The sequence below is a fragment of the Passer montanus genome, unplaced genomic scaffold (assembly GCF_014805655.1).
Source record: "Passer montanus isolate IOZ18808 unplaced genomic scaffold, ASM1480565v1 scaffold125, whole genome shotgun sequence".
NCBI classification, from domain to species: domain Eukaryota; kingdom Metazoa; phylum Chordata; class Aves; order Passeriformes; family Passeridae; genus Passer; species Passer montanus.
Genome location: NW_024359278.1, coordinates 461,583 through 482,454, shown reverse-complemented (window position 1 = coordinate 482,454; position 20,872 = coordinate 461,583). Strand labels below are relative to the sequence as shown.

The 20,872-nt window shown below is 35.9% G+C and overlaps 1 protein-coding gene across 4 annotated transcripts in view; it reads right to left on the bottom strand.

Moving 5' to 3' along the window:
- Window positions 1-20,872, bottom strand: part of LRBA (LPS responsive beige-like anchor protein) — a 367,482-nt gene that overhangs the window by 107,610 nt on the left and 239,000 nt on the right. For all 4 annotated transcript variants that reach the window (XM_039698441.1, XM_039698442.1, XM_039698444.1 and 1 more), the window contains exons 41-44: window positions 13,615-13,732; window positions 12,533-12,635; window positions 11,209-11,324; window positions 9,294-9,406 (exon numbers count right to left, since the gene is read on the bottom strand). In XM_039698441.1, coding sequence (XP_039554375.1) covers window positions 9,294-9,406; window positions 11,209-11,324; window positions 12,533-12,635; window positions 13,615-13,732 — 450 coding nt within the window. The remainder of the gene's footprint in view (window positions 1-9,293; window positions 9,407-11,208; window positions 11,325-12,532; window positions 12,636-13,614; window positions 13,733-20,872) is intronic.

The window sequence follows — 20,872 nt, the reverse complement described above, 5'->3', positions numbered from 1 at the left end:
AATTTCATGTATTTTCTTAGTCAAATAAGGAATTCTCTAGTTGAACGCTTTAGTTCAATAAGGAATTCTCTAAGTTGAACTTGTATACACAATGTTAAAACTGTAATAGTTATGAATATTAGTGAGTGTACTTTACTTATTTTGATATAAACACATCATCACTGCTTTAAAAACTTTTAAATACTCCAATTTCTATTCTCATAACTGAGAATTCAATAAAAGCTGGAGCATAAGCAAAAAAAAGGTCATGTGCATACAAATTAAAAGTATTTGTACATATGGTTTATATTTCAGATGTTTTTAAGAGCACGCATATTCCTTTGAGACAGCAGGAACAGTCAGGAAAAACTGATCTAAAGATGGTATAATAACTAGACTCTCTGAACATGTCAATAGAAATAATACTTAATGATGCCAAAGACAGAAGATTCCCAAAGTTCACAGTTAAAAAATATGGGTCATAAGCTAATGTTAAGCATAAAAATGAAAAAGACAAAACCCTATTATGCAATAATAGTGATGTTTTAGCAATAGGTCAGTGACAAGATATGCTTCAGGTCACCTAAAAACTTGGGAGGAATTTCAATTTAAAAGAAAAATCTCCATGCCTTCACATTACCAACAATAGTATCCAATGCTGTTACAACCACCTGTAGCAGATTGCAAAACAATGCACTGCTGAACTGCAAACTAATTAAGGACACACTAATGAAGTAAGGTTTAATCACAACTAGCACAACTGAATGTGTCACACACTTTGCACCTGAGGTATTAACTTTAAAACTGCTGGGAAACCAAACTGAAGACAGTTGGTATGTGTTGTACACTTCCAGGAGGTCAGGGAGAAAGGAAACGGGATGTCCCTGGGAATCATGAGGGAAATCCAGCTGCTGGCAGGCAGTGAGGAGGGTATCGTCTTAGAAAATAACCCTGCCAGTTAAAAGACAACATTTGCATGCACTTTCCATGACTTAACCTGTCAAGTCAAAGAAAACCCTGCACTGTTATTCCTTTGCTTAAAAAACAAACAAACAAAACTTCTATGGATTTTGAGAAGTAGGATTAAGTGAGAAGTCACATGCACTTGAGTCATAGCAGGAGATTAAAACATTCTCAGTTTGCCTTTCTTCTACAGACCATGTTCCTAGCCAACACATCATACAAGCCACAGAAAACAGCTGCCATTGTACCTAACACCAGATCCACATAAAACAATCACAACTAAAAACATAATCCTTTTTGTTTGTACTAAGAGCAAAGAACCTCAAATCAAAAGCTGACACAAATTCACATTTGCTGCAGATTTTTCTCAGGGCACACAAAATAAACATTATTCTCTATCACTTGTATGTGCCAAGCCTGAGAAAAGGAGCAGCAGAAGACTAGAAAGGGGTACTTGGGAATGTATAAGGAGCTTTTTACTGTAATCTGTACTGTTTCATAAAACTTTTCCATTCAGATTATATCAATTCTGAATACAAACAGCTAAGAGATCATCAATGTCTCTTGTTTCACACATGCATTGCTTTGCTCCTAAGGTGAATTCATCCATCATCTTATTCCCTCTTTCATAAAATTTCCTGATTAGTCAGCCATCACCTTCAATACCATCAACAGATGAGCATTGTAAGAAAGTTTTATCAGCTCACTTTTCACACTCTTTTTCAATATTAGCATCTATGCTGAACAGTGTAATGTACCAAACAAACTTTTGGAATGTCAGTGACCACCCCACTTTGGAAACAAACCTTGGGTTCATGACTCTGAGGCAGCTTCAAGTGAAGCTGGATATAATATCTGAATTATTTTAATTAAACTTGTTAAACTAGTCACCTCAAACTTTTAGGATCATACCATCTTTTCTTAGTATTTTTTAATTGATTTCCCTCATTTGATCTACATTTTTATCTGTTGATGTTTCAATTTTAGAAATATGAGTTGATGTGTGCATCAAAGTCCACAGCCTGAGAACTACCTTAAACTCCTCCTTAAAGAAAGATCATTATTGTACCATGATCTCATTTTCTGACCACTATTTTTAAGCCTGGATTGTTGTTTGACCCCAAGAGGCCTCCTGCTCCTAAGAGTTTGACCAACTCAGTTTTAGACAGCTCCAGTTAGGTGAAAAAAATCCCATATTCATTACCCATATGAGTGCAATTTTTAACTTTGCCACCATCATGCTTGTTCAGAAATCTGAGTTACACAGATGTGTGCTGTAGCACCCATAATCTGCTGAGTTCAAATGTGTGAATATAAAAAGGAAGAGAGACTGTATCAAGAGAATAACATTCACTTTACATTAGGAAGACAGAAAACACACATTTAGAATGTCTGTGGCCCAAGACATGTGTGTGAAATTACTTTATTTTGATTTATAGTAGATTTTATGACCAGACATGTGCCCCATGGTTTTTTGTGACTGTTTAAAAGGTAATGAACATACTTCAGTTCATTTCCAATTGGAAGATGACATATGTCCAGGGCACCTAAAACTGAAACAAGAGCAAGATTGACAATAACAGCAGATACAAAATTAGAATATCATTTTGAATCCATGGTTAATTTTGAGCTATAATTTTTCTTATCTTTGGAAATTTCTACATTCCAAACAATACTCCTCCTTGAGGCAAAGCAACATTAAGATCATTAGGCTTATTACTAAAATGATTCTTTTTGATCCTGCAAACCTGGCTTTTGCCCAAATAGCTAAATTTTATTTTTTTTTTTTGAAAAGATTGTTTGAAGATAGCTAAGTGATCCTAGAAACTGATATATGCATCTGAAGTACAAATAGTATGCTTCCTGCAACAGAAAATAAGCCTGTAGTGGGAAGAGAATATGAAAGAGAAAGTAAGAATGGAAATGAGAAGCATTCTATCATCCACTTGTAATACTCTTTAGAGGAGGTGGTATGACACAGAGAATAACCAACTAAAGACAAGAAAAAAACCTCAAAGGTGATGCTATAAAAGGATGGTTATGACACTGTCATCAGCATCATCAATTACCAGAATATGTTTTTAAAAATCTGTCTGCACTGAGAGTAGGCTTTCAGAAAGGATGTTTTAATAAGTCATCTCAGAGATACATTTGGGTCAAGTTCCAGCCTCAGCAGGTCTCCACAGGAGTTGTGGATAAACAGACCACTGTGGAAATCACATGTTTGTTTAGAATAAAGGTCCTGAGACAGATGCCGCATGAAGCTCAAATCAACACATCAACTCAGTTGTGGGTATCCTTAAAATCAGAGGGTTTTGGGAAAGCTGCAAAAGGCAGGCCTCAGAGACAGCAGAACTGTGATTAGAGCTATGCAGTAGCCGTAAGATTTGTCAGCAGAAAAATTATATAAGAAGTAGAAAAGTAAGGACAAATAGAACAATGCTCTGTGTATTAATGCTTGTCTAGAATAACTCCCTAAGCGACAGAAAAGTATGTCTAGCAAGATATTAGGAAGTTCTAAGCTTAATAATGGAGCTCTGTGCACTGTATTTTAAGGCTTACAAGCAGGTATTGTATTTGAAATAAGCAAGCATTGTTTTACCCAAAGGTACATGTGCTTCTAGTGGTTGGATAGAAGTACTGTCAATATGCTTTTGCTTTGTGTGATTGGTCAAAAAACTTTTAAAATAAGTTATAACATTAAGTTCTTTGTCTGCTATCAAGGATGTGAGCTTCTGGTATCTTCCCATTCATTCCCATTCTCATGTCATAACCATGCAAGGAGACTGATGCTGGAAAATAAACAGCTCGAGGTGCATTCCACAGCAGTCCCGTTTGTGACTTGTGCACAGACCCCTGGCCAGCAATACCAATCTCTGTCCTTAAAGTGAAACAAGAAATTGACACTAAAATCCAAACAGTTCAGTGTCTCTATGGATCATGTCTAAGTGGGCCTTAACAAGCCAGTAGCTACTTAATTTAAACAAATCCGTCTTCTTCGCAGCCATGCCTGCGTTTTCCCCGAAATAGTCTCGGGTGTCCCTGTCCGTGGTGCTGAACCCCAAGGCGCCGAGGCTGGCGGGGACGAGGCTCGCTCTGGGAGTGTCCCTGACCGTGGTGCTGCAGACACGGGCTGGGGACACAGGGACAAAGGGCTGTGGCACATCAGCCACACACCCACGGGGCCCTCTGCAGCTTTGTCTCCCAATTTTGGCAAGCGTCCTTCCGGAAATGATACAGCACAGCAGCTCAGCTGTCAGGAAGGATAATCAACCCATTTTATCACTCATCCATGACGGCATCTGTCTGAGTGTCGCTGGCATTCCAGAGTTTCACAAAATCACTTTTCCCCATTTAGAACTGGGAAAAAATGATGTTATTAAGTCAAAACTTTCAAGGGAATATAACAGACTACTCAACACTTTAGTTTGTGTTATTTCTAATTACAAAACAGATCATCCAACCTGAACAAAGAAAGCCCATAATAGTCCAAAGTTCTAGCACTGTCATGGGATGTGAACTTAATAATCTTGCACAGCTTCCTTCAAAGACAGTCCTTCCAATTCTCATCCCACCTTCCCTTTTCAGGTCTTTGTGTATGCAAGGAAACAAGATCAGGAAAAGAGGGTCCTCATTCTCCTAGCTAGATTTTGCTCTTTTATGGTTTCCTAAATGGAACCAACACAAGAAAGGTTCTGCTCCAAGTACTTCCTGTTTGTATGCTTCCCTTCTCCTAAAAGTTTGTCCCAATGTGGTTATGTCAAATGTTTAGGTCTGTCAACCTACATTTTAGAGAGTATCAAGTGCTCCTCTTTTCCAAGAAGCAACTTGTGTCTCACCAAGAAAGCCCCATGAAAACTTGTTATCTAAAAATGGAGAAAATCTGAGAAATATACTTTATCCTAAAAATACTAAAATCCATACTGGACTAAAAAATTAATAATGAAATATGTGTCTCCTTTTCAGATATCACTGATATCCCAGGTATCATTCAGGCTGGCATTAATACCACTAATACTGTTTCTTGAGATATCCAAAATTCTGGAAAATTTAATGGACCTTCTTGTAAGTACCATGTATTCTAATACAAAGTTTGAAGTATTTTACTTCCTGTAATGTCCTGCTTTAAGCAGGGATTCATGTGAAGCACCCTGAAAGGAAGAATATTTGTACCTTCCCTCTGAGGATATCCTGCCTGACTTTGGAATACTTTTTAACTAAGTGGAATCTTTTGCCACAGATACAGATAATAAATTTCCTACCTGAAATATCAGTGGCAAGGCAGCCAGGATGGTGCTGAGCTGAGCAGTGCCACACCTCAAAAGTTTTAGTGCCTAAATTCTAGATGTAATTGCCTATCAAAATAAGTCACTGCCATTACACCTACTCTTGTTATTTCTCACACTGTTCTTCTCATCCTCCCTTAATGTCCAGTTTTTGAATATGCTTTATACTTAAGAGTGAGTTCATCAGTTTTAACTGCACTCCTTTTGTGTGCATTCAGCATGAGCTGAATAAAATGTAATTTACATTTCCCACACGAAAGCAGTTGATTCACAGAATATCTATAGAGGATTTAATGCCTCTCCAGACAAAAAGATTTCTTTTAAAATTTTGCAAAACTCTAATAGGTTCACATCAAACCATCTTTTACTTTCTATCTCTTTGCCAAGAGGTAAATAACTAAGGAAATTTCATGCCCATCCCAAATCTGCTTCCGCACAAGGGAAAATACGAAGCACAAGTTTTATATGCAGTGCATTTGTGCTCCTGAAATGGACATCCTGCAATAGAATTCAGGTTGGCATGCTGAAGAACACCCAACAGCAAAGCTGACATCAGAACAACAAAACTACTTTAATTTTTCATAATAAAAAAAAAAATCTATTACTTCTGTTCTGTCAAGGTGTGCTTTATATTAGTGGCTCCCACATACCAATTAAACACCTCACTTCACTAAGGTGAGAGCTATTTGTTGCTTTAGTACACTTCACTGGAAAATAAGTCATTACATGCATAACAGCCCCTATAAAATTGATGATGATTTAGCAAATACTGCATAGAATAGATAAAAATATGAATAAAAATATTATTATGTACACATGTAGCTATACTGCAGAGAAAAGAAGATTTAAGAGTAGCATAAATTTCTTCTTCCAGTAGTGTCAGTTTATGATCTTAGGCAAATGTGGTGCCTTACAAAAGGAAAATTATCAACAGCTCCTTGCATACAGCAAGATCTAGTAACAAACTTTTGAGAGTATAAAATCATGCTTCCATCTCAGTATTTGCCATGTATTTTTACTTCTATTTTCTTTCCTAATCCAAGTTCAGAAATGCAATGAAATTTATTGCTTCCACTGAATAAGGAAAAGAATGTGTTTATGAATAACATAAGTAATGCAGAAAAGGCCACATGTCCAGGTGGGAAACTGTGCCTGTTGTATAAATAAAATATATACCACTATAAATGTAATATGTAATACTCATTCCAAACCATAGTCACCTCTTAAGGAATAAACACTTGAGTCAAAGCAGGGTAACAGACTGGCAGTGCACTCCTGGCATTTGTCAGGAGCGTTTGTCAGGCTGACAGCAATATTAACCACAATCCATTCCAGTTGCTTTGGTTTATCATTGTGTGACTGATGTTCAAAACAGTGCTGGAAGAAGCTGCTAAAATAAAGTGTTGGTTTAACCTACACTCTGCAGTTGTTTAAATCTGTACTAACTGTGGACTCCTAGCTGCCACATTTAAAAAAACTATGGCTTAGATTTGACACAATTTGCAATTTCTAAATAATTTTTTTTAAGTAAATTCTTCATTGTCTTAGGCACCAAAAACCCAAAAAATATATTGACCTGACTACCTTTCTAGCAGATCAAAATCAAAGTTTTCCTTTTCTTTACACAGAGCACTAAACTGTGATGAGTTTCTGGGCATGCAAAAGGAAAGGAAATAAATTACTGTTAAAACCACATAGACATTTAAGTGAAATACCTTTAAATATTTAAAATTTTTTTTGCAGTGCAAAAGCATAGATGTGCTACAATACATATTTGGAACCATTACCCCCAAGATAACAATGCTAGAATGAAAATATCACAGTATATATAACATCCACAAATTTTCATAGTAGAATATTAGCAAGGTCTTCCAGATACTTATTACAAATTCATCATCTGACATGAAGTTTAACATTTAAGCTATATGGAGTTGACACTGCTAGAACGGCCAAAACAGTAACCAAAAGTTAAACTGCTTTATTTGAAAGAGGTATGGTATAAAGACTCTCATTGTGTGTGTACAAATATGCAATAATTATGTGCTGTTTAAAGCTCCCAGTTTTCCAGCAAATGTTTGAGAGGGTTGAATTTAGATAGAGATGAAACCTGAGTAATCTCCTGCCTCAGCACCAGCAATGGAAAGATTCCCTCAGAACTGAAAACACCCTTAGCAATCCTCCTCAAAGACTACTTTCAAGAACAGAGAAATTCATATAACCACTCAATGTTAATAAAAAACCCACATATAAATAGAGCAGGTTTACTATCCAACCTCTCAAATGGAGGTAAGTGCCATACCCAACTTAAAATGAGGAAAATATGTTTTGTTTCAGGGAGGAAGAAAGACCAGGACTACAGTGCTGATTGAATTGACTCTTTTCAAAGACAATACAATTAAAACAGACCCCTCCTAAGTACAGCACTTGGAGAATTCTTTTCCTTGTCTTCAACTATTTCAGCAATGACATGATCTTTGCAGAAACCTCATGTAACAAAAGTTAATGGAAAATGAGGTTGCAAAAATCATGTCATCACCAATTAATGTATTAATTATTAGTACCCTTAATTTATGCACTAACTCAAGCTACACAGGGCTAACATTACTTTTAAGTTTTCCATGTTAATTTAAGTGCAGTTCACAAGAGTTTTCTAGCTTGGTGATAGTTATTTTTGGCTGTAAACTACCTTCAGATACTTTCTGGCTAGGGGATTATTAAACAGCATTTATGGAACTCCACCAAAAATATTTTAAAATAAATAAAAGTTTACCTTTTAAAGATTTGTTAAAATATAACATATGAGCAGATTTATCCATGAATGTGGATCTGTGTCAGTCAGACTTTCTAGAAACCTTAGAATTAATGACTTCTTCACATTGAGTAACACTGTTAGGAAAAGTTGCAACAATAGTACCTCAGAAACTCTACTTTGGCTTTCAATGTGTACATATACACATTCAAAAGGCATGGTACAGTCTTCAAATATATATATACACACATATTCAAAAATATATACACATATATATGTGTGTATATATGTGTGTGTTTATTTGTCTATATATTTGCTGACTATACAGTACCTTTTTAAAGGTTAAAAAAACTAAATCAGTAATTAAACCTTTTCACAGACCTGTTTACTTTAATCAATTGCAAACTGAAAGCAAAAACTTTTAAAGCTGCTATATTTCCATGGGGATTTTTATTAGCAAATTACCCATTTATATAAGATTGTTTTAAGAAGCTATATTTAAAATACTTTCCTTACCTTTTCTACTAATTAGCTATATTGCTGCACATGCCAACCATGTCCCACAAAAGCTACCTTTTAGAAAAAGATCCTGCTTGCTGATCAGTGCACCCAGTCCTTGTAGAGAAAATGAGAGACACTTCTACTTTTTAAAATGAAATAGTCCCTTCTGGGAAAGCATTGCAAGAGAATAATCACACTCTACAAGCAGGCTGCATATCGAATCTGCAAACGGTGGGGGGACTGTTGCAAAAACTCACAAGGCTACTCTGCCAGAAAGGAATTGTTTGGAAAAGTTGTTCAAACCTGCCAATATCTTTCTGACAAAGGACACCTGCATTACTCCAGCACACCTGAAGGGGTACACAGAGGAAGTGATAAAATGAACTTTCTAATAATTTGAATATGGGCAGTGATTTAAAAGTACGTAAAATATAATGGTATCACAAGGTTTGCTACTAAAAAAGTACAATTCTCACCAGAAAAAAAAAAAAAAAAACAAAGAGAAAAAGGCTAATTTTTAATCTTTAACAGCCTCAGCATTTCTGACTTCATTAAAATTTGAAATAAAATGTAATGTCTTTGTTTTCTAGGAGCACCTTCCAACAACAATTATTAGGTTGATACAATTAGAGGCAATAAGAATACATTAATAATTCATTTTTACACAATCTGATTATTATTATCAGTACACACATGAAGAAATTAAACACTGTTAATGGTTGTGCAGGAAACGTTAATGTAGTAAACATAGAAAATGTTTACAAGGTTGCAAACTACTATGATAAAAATATAAAGGTATATTTGATGACCAATACCTTTGACAAATCTCTGAAGTTGCTAGGAAGTGTAAGGTCCAACTCCTCTGACTCATAGTTGGTGATAACCCAAGGGAAGACAGGGTACTGATTCAAATCATTGTAAGTTCGCCCTGACAAACAACCAAAAAAAGCCCACTGTGAATAAAGAGTTATATTTAACTAAAATACCAATCTCTACAGATACAATAATATAACTTTATGAGCTGTTTGAAAGAACTGCAGTTTATTTCAGATCTGTTATTTCAATATTCTAATTTGCTTTATTGAAAGGATAATGGAAAAGTTGACAATATGCTAGTATTTAATCTAAAACATTTCAGCCCATTTCACTTTAATTGTAAACTCTTTTGCATACAGTAAGATTGACAGTTAAATTCATTCATTTCCTCCACATTTCTCCTCTCCTTGTTTACATCATCTTGTCTTCTGTTCCTTAAGGTGAAACACATTCAAAAATTGAGGGTCAATGATTTGTGTTGATGCTAAAAATAAAAGCACTCTTTTTACATAATGTCTTAGATATAATATGCAAAAGAAGAATGAAGTAGCTCAGGAATTCAGAGAGAAGAATTTTTCAGTTAATAACTGTTTCATCTACAGAATTCACTTTGAGGGGAATTCATCCTTGCCCATTGTCCATTTACAGATAGGCCAACATTTACCAGGACAGAAAATCTGGTCTGGGTACATGTTCATGTGTACATCTTCATGCATCTAAGATGGAAATAATACACTTCTTCTAGTAAAACCAAAATACTCAATTAGAATAAACATATACCATGTATACATACACACCCCAAAGCCTGGCTTCTGAGTTTAAAATGCAGTTTTTACATGGATCCTGTCTCTTTTTATCATAATGTTGCAGAGGCTTATTCATTTATATCATCTTCAATCAGTATGTCCTTGAGATTTTGTTCAGCCTGGTCTTAAAAGTCTCCAAAGACAGGTTTTAACCTCTTCCCCAGGAATATTATTTTACAATCCAATTTGTAAGGTTGTCAGAAAACATTTTCTAAACTTCCACCACAGTTTTTCTTCTTCCAGTTTTCTTACACCACTCAGTATTTTTCCATTGTGGTTTGCTGAATTTTTAAATGGTACAGTCAGTCTTTCCCTAATCACTTGGCTTTATTGCACATTACCTGTTATTGAGGATCAAGGCTACTTACATGACACTGGGGTAACTATCTTTCTTTTAACTCCCTATCATGGGCAAGTCAACTTTCCCTCTTTCCATAACGTTATCTTTTTGCTCCTTCTAACCTCAAACACCAAGCAGATAAGAATTCAATTTATTATTTCAATAATATATTAAAGCTGAAAAGGGTCATTCATTAGAGCCATAGAAAACAGTGTCACGATGTGCCTCATTCAGCTTGAGCAGTAACGAGGCAAGCAGATCAACCGCTACTTTTAAAAATCTGTCAGCATCCTGGCACCTCTGACTTGATGACTGATTACAGAAAGCACCAAAAGTGACCATTTGTATAAAATGCAATTAGTGCAAGCACAGGCATTTGTTATATCAATAGTGTTAGCAAGAGCCAAGCCTGAAAGGGAATTAACAGACCTTTCACTACAGAAAACAGCTGAAAATTGAGAAATTTTCTAAGTTGCTCAGAGGACAGAATAAGTTGGAAAATAAAAGGGATGTCATAAGGCCCAACAGTCAGCCTCCACTTAGTAAACTGAATCCCAGCTGGTTAGAAGCTGATGGGCTAAGATGGGTTAAACACAAAGTAAGTTTAGGAGGATTTTGTGAAGTTTTTCAGGATACAATCGTACACAGAAAAAACTGCTCATTACAAGAGCAAAATATAGTCGTGCCCCATGGCTGCTGAGACTGTGCCATGGTTACCTCCTTTTCTGTGTAATTACAGTAATTTGGATGTATAGTAATTAGCAATACCTGCTATAGTGTTTAGATACATCAAGTATTCAAAGTTGGAAATCTCTCGGTGCTGCCATCGCTGGGTCATGTTGGAAGCTTTGAAGATCTGTCGTGGACTAGCCAAAGAAATGCGTCTGAAAACAAAGAAAATTGGACAAAATAAAAAAGAAAAAACCTGGTGGGTCTTCCTTTTTTACAAATCTGATTTTTAGGGGCATTAATACATATTCTTTCTACCAGGTCTGTGCTAGATTTCTCTGGAGATCAAACTGCCACTTGGATGCTTGAAGTTCATTTTTAAAGTTTTATAATCTAATAAGAATAAAAAGAATTAATGCATCTGACAGCTGGGTATGTCAAGATTTGAAAACCTTCCAACAGAAATCTTTACAGCTGTGCAAATTCAGCTGCTCCATGATGGCTTGATGTATTAAAGAAATATGTTACTGGAGATTTAGAGATGGAATATCATTAAATAAGAAAATTACAATACTTTTAGAATTTCACATAAGAATCAAGTCATCTTTAAGGAGAGGTTTTTTAAATCCCTCAAGAACAAAGGAAAACAATGATAAGATGATAGAATTTCATTATGAAGTCCATCCTCTTGAGGTTTAAATTCTGGGCAGTGTTGGGGAGTTAGTCATAAATAACTCAAACTTTTAGAATTTGATGCCAGATTTCCTAATGTTTGTGAAAGAAGACTGTAAAGTCATTTCTTGGAGTGATAAATCAAACAGAGAAGAATTTATCATAAAATTCCCAAGACTGTTTTGTTCATAACAAAAACATCTGTAAATACCAAACCCACATCACTTAGGGAAGAAAAAAATACATATACATAATTTTAGTTAAAAAAATCTTTACAGGTATTGGTAAACCATTGAAGGAAACTGTAACTGATGTTTTTTTTAAATAACCTACATTATGTTGCAAACATATTGATCAGTACAAATGGATGTGAAATACTGAGCAAATGTGTCTTGAATGTACATTTAAAATTTTTTACACATAATTTGTTTCTGTAAATAGAAATCCTGATGTTCTTACACAGTGGCTATAATAGCAATCCAAGAGATTTATTTTTTTTCTGGACTCTATAAAAAAAACCTACAAAACACAACAGAAAACATCCCAAACTATTTTAACTCCATTTCTATATACAGAAATAGATTAAAATAAAAACTTCAAGTAACAACAATCAAGATACTCCCTAAGGGTTTCCTGCTCCATGTTCTGTAAACCAGTAGGTATAAATGCTTCAAACCATGTGGGCTGGATTGATGAAAATAAAAACAACTCTTAGAACTGACAGATGAAATTAACTCAGACTGTAAAATACCTGGTCTGGGGTAATCCAAAGATGGTACCAATACCAACCCGAGGCAGACAGTTAACCACTTTCTTTACTGTTGCTTGGTCAGGGAAGTTGAACATGACACCCACTGTGAGTACAAGAGTTGAAATACAGCATGATTTTACACATTTTAGGCATTCTCAACCAACACAATGCAACCCTAAGCTCAGGTGTTCAACAGATCAGACAAGTTTCCTTCAGGTTGCTCCAGATCTATTTTTTTTAATTTCCAGAACTTCTTTTATATGTCACCAACAGGAATTTCAACAGAAGTTGTCACTGTTGCACATCTTACAAGGTTTCAATTTCTTTTTCCTCTATGAATAGAAATTAAACTTATATGCACAGATTGCCTGTCTAGAACTAATTTTAAAATGTATGTATTAATGGTTCACACATTTACTAATTCACTTTCTAGATATTTTCTAGAAATAGTCTTCAAAATAATACATTCCTATTTTGTCTGAAACATGTGAATGACACTTCTGAAAAAGCAACCTAAAAATCTAAATAACAACCTAATTATGGTATCACCAGTGGCCATTTATGACTTCAGAGAGTACAACAAGTATTTATGCATATGATTAATATTCTGTTGGACAATACCATTACCAAAACAATGTTGTACATTTTAAATACAGCATGAAGTCATAGCAGTCACTGGTCTGGTCCAGTAGTGAAATTCTTTCATTCCGTTGCTCTTGGTGCATACAACTAACAACTATCAACACTCCAAGGGAACACAAAAAATCCTTCATGCATAACAGATCAGAGGTAGGACTGTCTTGAGCAGGAGTCCTCAGAGAATGCCAAATAAACACATGGATATAAATGAAAGTGAGGCATTGATAATGCACAGTTTCCATGCTTGATCATAATTTATCATTGAAAAAAGAATTGGAAGGAGAAACTGAATTACAAAAAAATGCTAACTTAAACACTGATACATTTAATCCAAACCCTTTCTCTATCTACACAATCCATGTCAAAGCAGACGTGGTTAGACATCCAAAGAGAAGGCACACGTCCCCACATCCACACTTGTCATTTCTTTAAGCTCACTGTACCTCTATTTGCCATGAATATCTCCAGTGCTGTATTTTGCAAGAGGTAACGTCGGGAAAAGATAGACCGAATCTCTGAGAAGAGCCATTTTCCATGGAGTCCTTCTGTATATGCCAGAATCTAGGAGAAACAGACAGAAAGGATGTTTTTAAATATGTTAGCTGGACAGGTAATACCTTGCAAAAGAGAAACTCTTTGACCCACCAACATGGATTCTACCAATTACATGCAAAACCTGCAGCAAAATTAAAATATTCTCAAACTTCAAATCGTGCTATAAATCTCTAATACATTTCTTGTACTTCTGAATTCAATTACTTGTGCCAAATATTCTAAACATTTGCTTACATTTTTTCCTTTAAAGACATCTGTCTATTTTTCATAACAGTTTCAGAATTTCAAAAACATTATTAAATGTTCAGCATGTCAGCAAAGCATAAAACTGCATTTGGAAATGTATTTCTAGTAGCATTAGATGGATCTGCACTTCCTTCAGTATTGTAATAACAGACCTGTAACAAATAAGCAAGAAAAAAATGTCTTTAAAGAAAAAAAAATGTTCCTTAGGTTTATCATTAAGGCAGTGTTCATTAATTCTGGAACTAGAAAGGTTGGCTGTGTAAGAGGTTAAGTATCATTTTGTCAGCTAAGGTTAAACACAAACCTGCAAATGAACTCAGCATAATCTCTCTATGGAGTAAGCGGTTGTCAAAGTAACTTGTTACAATTCCTGTCATCCCATCTGACAGACACAGATGCTTAGTCTGCCTTCACAATTCAAACTAATTCCATTTTCAGTCCTCAGCCACTTTGTTTCTTTGTTGCTTCCACTTTTTCCTTTCCGTTTCAAAGCTTAATTATGTAAGTGTTAAGGGACAGAGAGACTGGACACTTCTCTACTTCAAGTTAACAAATTATATGAGATTTGTCAATTTTAGCAAACACAAAAGCACTTAATAGAAAACTATCACAGAAAAAGAGACTCGTGTGCAATCCTTGTTAACATCACTCCTACCACAATTTCACTTGAGTAATACATTGTATATAAAAACAAAAAAGTGAAATTCAAGTCCTTAACATAACAAAGACTGCTAATTAAACCAATCATTTGTTTACAGGTTTTTAACAAAGGAGGCTTTGCCTAGCATATATTGACAAATAAAACCTGCCTTTTGTAGCACAGAAAGCAGATGCACCATTATAAAAGCACTACACAATACAGCATAAAATATTGTACCAGTTTTGTGAATTAAAAGCAAACAAGACTGGCAAACCAAAAGCTGATAGCACAGATCAGAACATACAAAGCAAATCATCTTCACCTTAATACAAGTGCCAGCTTCTCTCCCAGCAAACACATAAGCACACACGCATAGAAAGAGAAGGAAAAATCTACGTAATTATTCCAGTACAAAATTCTAGAAATGTGATGAAAGGACAGAGATTGTCAATGGTTGTTAAACATTTCTAAAACTGGGGAACTAACAGACTTGGGCCACATTGACGCTTCCCATAGTATACCCATAACCCATCCACACTAATTGGCAGATTTGTATAATTCTGTGGTGCTATTCAGAGCCACTGGGCTTGCTTTTTGTCACATGCATATAAATATTCTCTAAGAATGCAACATCAAAAGAGGTAACAAAGGAGATGAAGTTGCAGTGCTCATGCACAGAAATCTCTTAGTACTTTTGGCTGGTATTCATCCATCTCATGATTGTGAAATTGGAGCTTCTAACTGCAATGATTGATTTTTTTGAGACAGACAACAATGTGGCAACCTCCACTTTTCTGCAACAATTAAAACCCAGCAGTCTCTTTGTCCCCATTGGTCTGTGCCTGGCAAATTCAAACATTCACTATGTGGATAGTGTGAGTAAAACCAGTAGTTATTCCTTTTACCCTGTGAAGTGAGCATTTTCTGTGACACTGCCAACCCCGCACAAGGCCCAGAGCTCACTGCCTGCAGCCTCCTTAAGACTGGAAGGAAAAGCACCAGCTTGAAAAGAGCAAGGTGGCTTGCATTGTGCACCTCGTAGAGCCAACAAAGTAGATGAAGTAACAAATTCAGAGGGAGAGGGTTTACAGCGGAGCTGCACCCCAGAGCCACCACAGCCACTGCTGCAACCATCCTCTGAAGCACTCGTTAACAAAACTCATCAGGAGCCACAAGCAGCTGAGGCCGGGCCGAGCAGGGCCTTCATTGCGGGCTGCAGCAGGCTCTGCGTGCTCTGCGGCCTCACTTCAAAGTCTCAGGAGTTCAATTAAAACTGGATTAGGTTGGGGCAGCCCCTCTTTGGGACGCGGCGCTCTCTGGAGCTGCGGGCAGCACCCCAGACAGAGGCCCAGGCCGCCGGGAACCGGCCGCCATGGCAACCGCAGCGCCGCCCGCTCCCGGCCGCGCCCGGGGCCGATCCCGGCTCCGCGGGACGAACACATTCCTGTCCTCACGGAAAGCCAGCGCAGCCTTCCACTCCCTAGAAAACATTATTAGGAACTGGCTCGCTCTTCAAATCAAATTCAGTATTTTTATTCTGGCAAACAATTTTTTTTAAATTTTTTTTAAATCACTTCTGACATCAGAACTACAACTTTCATGGACTATTTTTGGATTTGCGTGTTTTCACCCCTAAGCCACACAGCACAGAGCTCCACTTCAGAATTTAAAAACAGCTATCTTTTTCATACCATTGTACAATATTCTGAGGTTAAAACCAACTGAATTCTGCCTTTTGTCACCACCAGTTTTGGAGCAAGTTGTGGAGCAGAGACTAATGAGAATGTACAATTTAATTTAATCTGCAGAAATAGTGCTGCCTTTAAAAGTATTTACAGAGTTTCAATTGATTCAACACACCAGACTGAAGTTCAATCTACTGCGCATTTCATTTGTTTCAAAAGATACAACACCTTACAGGAGAAAAGACAATTTATACTGTTTACCATTTCATTTAAAAACACATAAACAAATGAGGCAACTGTAAAGTTCTACAGTTTCCAAAATCTCATCAGACAAACTGTTCTTTGGCAACACCAGAAAAGCATCATGACAACATAACTAAAAATACAAAATTACTTTCCCCTTTGAACGAAGTCCCTGTTTTTACTTCAAGCATTAGAAATTAAGGTCTAAACCTGTGCTCAGCCGCTGTACTCATGCTGATGAGTACACTGCACCCCAACACTGCACAGCTGTCAGAAACTCCCCAAGCAATCAGTGAGTAAAGAACAGCCAGATTCAAATTCTGCTTGGAGGAGACTGTGAAATCAGAGTTGCAAGAAAACTCAGGTAGCACAGTGCTGACCACAAATGAAGATCATACATAAATAAGTGCTCACCATTTACAGCCATATATCTGCTAATTTCACACCCCCCCCCACCCCCAAAAATGCTCATTTACTTGGAAGCTATTCTGTCATTTTTCAGTTTTTAATACAAATGCCCCATTCTACCTTTTCTTCAAAACCCTCCTTGAATGTTGATCATAAACAATGTCTATTATAAAAGACTTCATGCAATAGTTCAAAAACCACCTCCATCACTACAGCTGCCTCCTGAATTAGAAAAGTAATATTTTTGTGAAGACTAAATGAACATTTTGCTTTACCTGTTAAGCAAGCCAATCAGCTATCGTATATTTTATTTTATTTTAGAGAAAAGTACTATTGATCTTGAAAATGTGAATAGGCTAGAAGTAATTAAGCCTGTAAATGGGTTATAGAACTGAAACAGTAATTGAATAATTATATTACTTAAATATGCCAGCCAACTTAACTGCCATGAGTAAAATAAAAGCTAAATAGCTTATTTTAAAAGCTGATGCACATTTGTCTAATTTTAAATAAGTTCTAATGCAAGACAAAGGAAAAAAAAACAACAAAGCACTGAATAAAAAATACAGAGCATTTAATTTACATTCTAATTTGATTACAGTTGAGAGATAAAATTTATAAATACATTCTAGCAACCTTCTAGGTCATTTGGAGTCATTTTTACTCAAGAAGGCAAAATTACAGCACTCAAGAGGCCACAAAATCTGACATTCAGTTTGCAAGAAACTTGGATTTCTACCTTAACCTCAGCCTTGCATCTGAGAACCCTGGGATTCTACTGCCCAGGTATTATTTAGTTCCTGGCTGCAGGATTCACAGTGAAAGAGTCTGACTCTGCTCTTTGTTTAAACATGTCTAAGTACAACTGAATTCACAGGGAATCAGATCAGATTATTAATAATCTTAAATATCAACATGCTCTTCAATAAATTAGAGTTGTTTATTGGTTTGGTTTAGATTTCTTGAAGAAACAACAAATAAGACATTTGCTTTAAATCTCAGATATTTACAAAATCAGCCAAAATCCACAGGCAGTGAGCAGCAGCCTCCCAACCAGTCCCCCTGTGAGCATGCACAGTCTGTTACACAATCCTGTTCAGCATTTTCATGGGTGACAAACTCAATTAAACATATTCATTACTTTAATGTTCCACTAGACAGTTTTACCCGGCATAAAAAAATTAAATAAATAAATAAATACTCGGTGACCTTTGTATTGATCAGAGCAAAATGGCTTATGCCTGGGTGTGGGTGGTGAAGGGATTGGGGAGGGGGGTGGTAAAGGACTCTTATGTTTTCTCTTCCAATTACTGAAGGAGATGATAAAACCACAGCAAATGATGTATCAGCTCATTTTATCTTATCGCTTTGGGGCTAGGTGACAATGAAGTTCATATTTCACTGGTTCCCATTGAAGATTGTGAAAATTACTTGCCCTTATGACCTGAAATTTCACTGGAAGACAGAAATTTCTCTTCTGCAAAGTAATGCAATTTTTCAGATGTCAACCTTTAGCCCAGCTTTAAAAATTAATTTCATTTATATTAACCAATGATATTGATATTTTCACAGAATGCTCTTTGATACATGAACCACCGACTAGCAAATTGATGTGCTCGAGAAGGATAGAATTATTTTATCTGAAGCTGCTGGGGAGAGACAGATTTACCACAAACTGAAATTCCTATTTCACATTATGCTGTTTATATTAGCCTAAAATACCTTAACACCTCAGAACCTGAAAATAGTTTAATCTTTTGTCAGGATTTAGTTCTGTTTCTAGATCCATTCAGTTTTGAAAGAATTTCTCTCTATACAATGAAAAAAGAAACATCATGTGCTTGGAAATAACACACCTCAGATCAGTACATATATGATAGCATGAAAAATACTTCCCAGATTATCAAAATCGAGGAATGCACAACTATGTATTCTCCCTTTATCCTGTCACTTAAGCTGTATTTCAGTGTGAAAAAATCTGTGTGCAATCTAAATTTTCTGAAAGTGGTCTTCTACTAACTATGGGTAACCTTCTTCCTGATTATCCCAATCTAACTTGGAAATAAAATTACTGAGGGAGCCTGTATTTCAGAACTTTTCTGATTTGACTACATGGTTCTAAAAACTTCACATACACCTTCATACAATGTCAGCAAATTTAGTACCAACTCTCTTACTTCCTTCAACTGGGTCTCATAAACATTTTTTTTTCCTTCTTGATTAACCCTGCTGGGTTTTAGAGAGCAGGGGTTCATTACCACTATCAGAAAACATTTAATTAACCCAAAGAACAGGAACTTCTGATTGCTAAAGACAATTATGCAAGGTAAATTATGCAGCCTTAGATAGTGGAAGTTCAAAAAGAAGAAAATTATTATAGGTTAGGGTGACTGTCCAAGCCCTGCAAGGTTAGGGACATAAAATTATTACTTTCTTTGCAAAATACGACAGCAGGCTTATTTATGATTTAAAAAAAAAAAAAAGGAGCCAGAATTGCAGGAATTCACAGATTCTTGTAGGAGTTGACTGATATCTTGATTTAGTTACATTCTGATTTAAGAGCTAGTTGGATCTGCTCCTCAAGAAACACATACAAAAGACTCATACAGATGTTTACATCACCTGGAGAAGAGCAACATTTTTCCTCTCCCAGGGTTACCTGTTTATGCTATTTGCTGCAGCACTGATGTTCATACATATACAGACTTCATATACCCGGTATGTAAAATGATACAGACAACAAATCATAACCAAGAATCTTTCAATCATTTAGAAATAACTCAACCTAGTCTTTTCGGACTGCATTAAATCATGCAACTTCATGACTTCATGAGTCAATGAATTCCATCAGTTAAACAGACACAGTGCAAATACTAACAAAGCTTGGTTTGATTTAATTTTTTATACATTGAGAAAATGACATTACCTGCAAAAGCTCAAGAAGAGAGCTTAAGCATCAGTGAGCAGAATTCCATGAAGTTATATCTCACTGTGTAGAAACTGTCAAAAGAAGCTGATGATATTAAATAGTGGAATTTGCATCAAAAATGCTGAAATTAAGTATTATCAGCATTAAGACTTTGTAGTAATGAATGATGCAGTGGTGCATTACATGATCATTACCCTGTGTGACACAGAATTTTGGAAAACTAGGTGGGAAAAATCCCTTTTTATCTATCCAGCTGAGAAGCAGGTGTCTAAATGACTTCAAAAAGAAAAGCTTCAAATAGGAGAGCTGTGTCCTTCACAGCTCTCCTATTTTGGTGCATAACTTTGTACTACCACAACTGTTGCTACCTTGTTAGTTAGCTCACCTTCAAGTTTATTAATGCAGAAAACTAAAAGACAAAGAACAGGAAGCTTTAGATGTTCCAAATTGTCACTCTGCAAAAACTGATCAATTAATTTGTCTTCCCTTCTCCTTGTGAGCTAACAAAAAAATGAAGTACAAATTCAGATTGAATTCACTATGGAAATGTTTTATTATTGAAAAGGATGTTATAATATAAGAAAGCTTTTAAATCTTAACCTCAAAAGTTTTTAGCATGCTCCCCATAATCTGGTATTCCCAACAAGAAAAAAAAAAAGTATGTTTTTGAGGTGACAAGGATGACCATGATCCATATTTTGAAAATATAAATTGTACAGGAAGTTTCCTAGTAGAAGTAAGACAACACAGGACTAGTGGCTCAAAACCATGTGATGATGTTGTAACACTATTGCAATTAAAAAAAGGATTTCAAAACAAGTCCTAAAAAGCTATCCCTTGTTCAAAGATGGAAGTGCCAGAAAAATAGTGAAAAGGAAACAAGCAGAGATTTTATATATATATATATATATAATGACAAAAAGGCTGTAGATTTGAGTTTTTCTTAAGTTTTAAGTTTTTGGGAGTTTAAAGTCTGGTTGGTCCCTCTCCTTTTA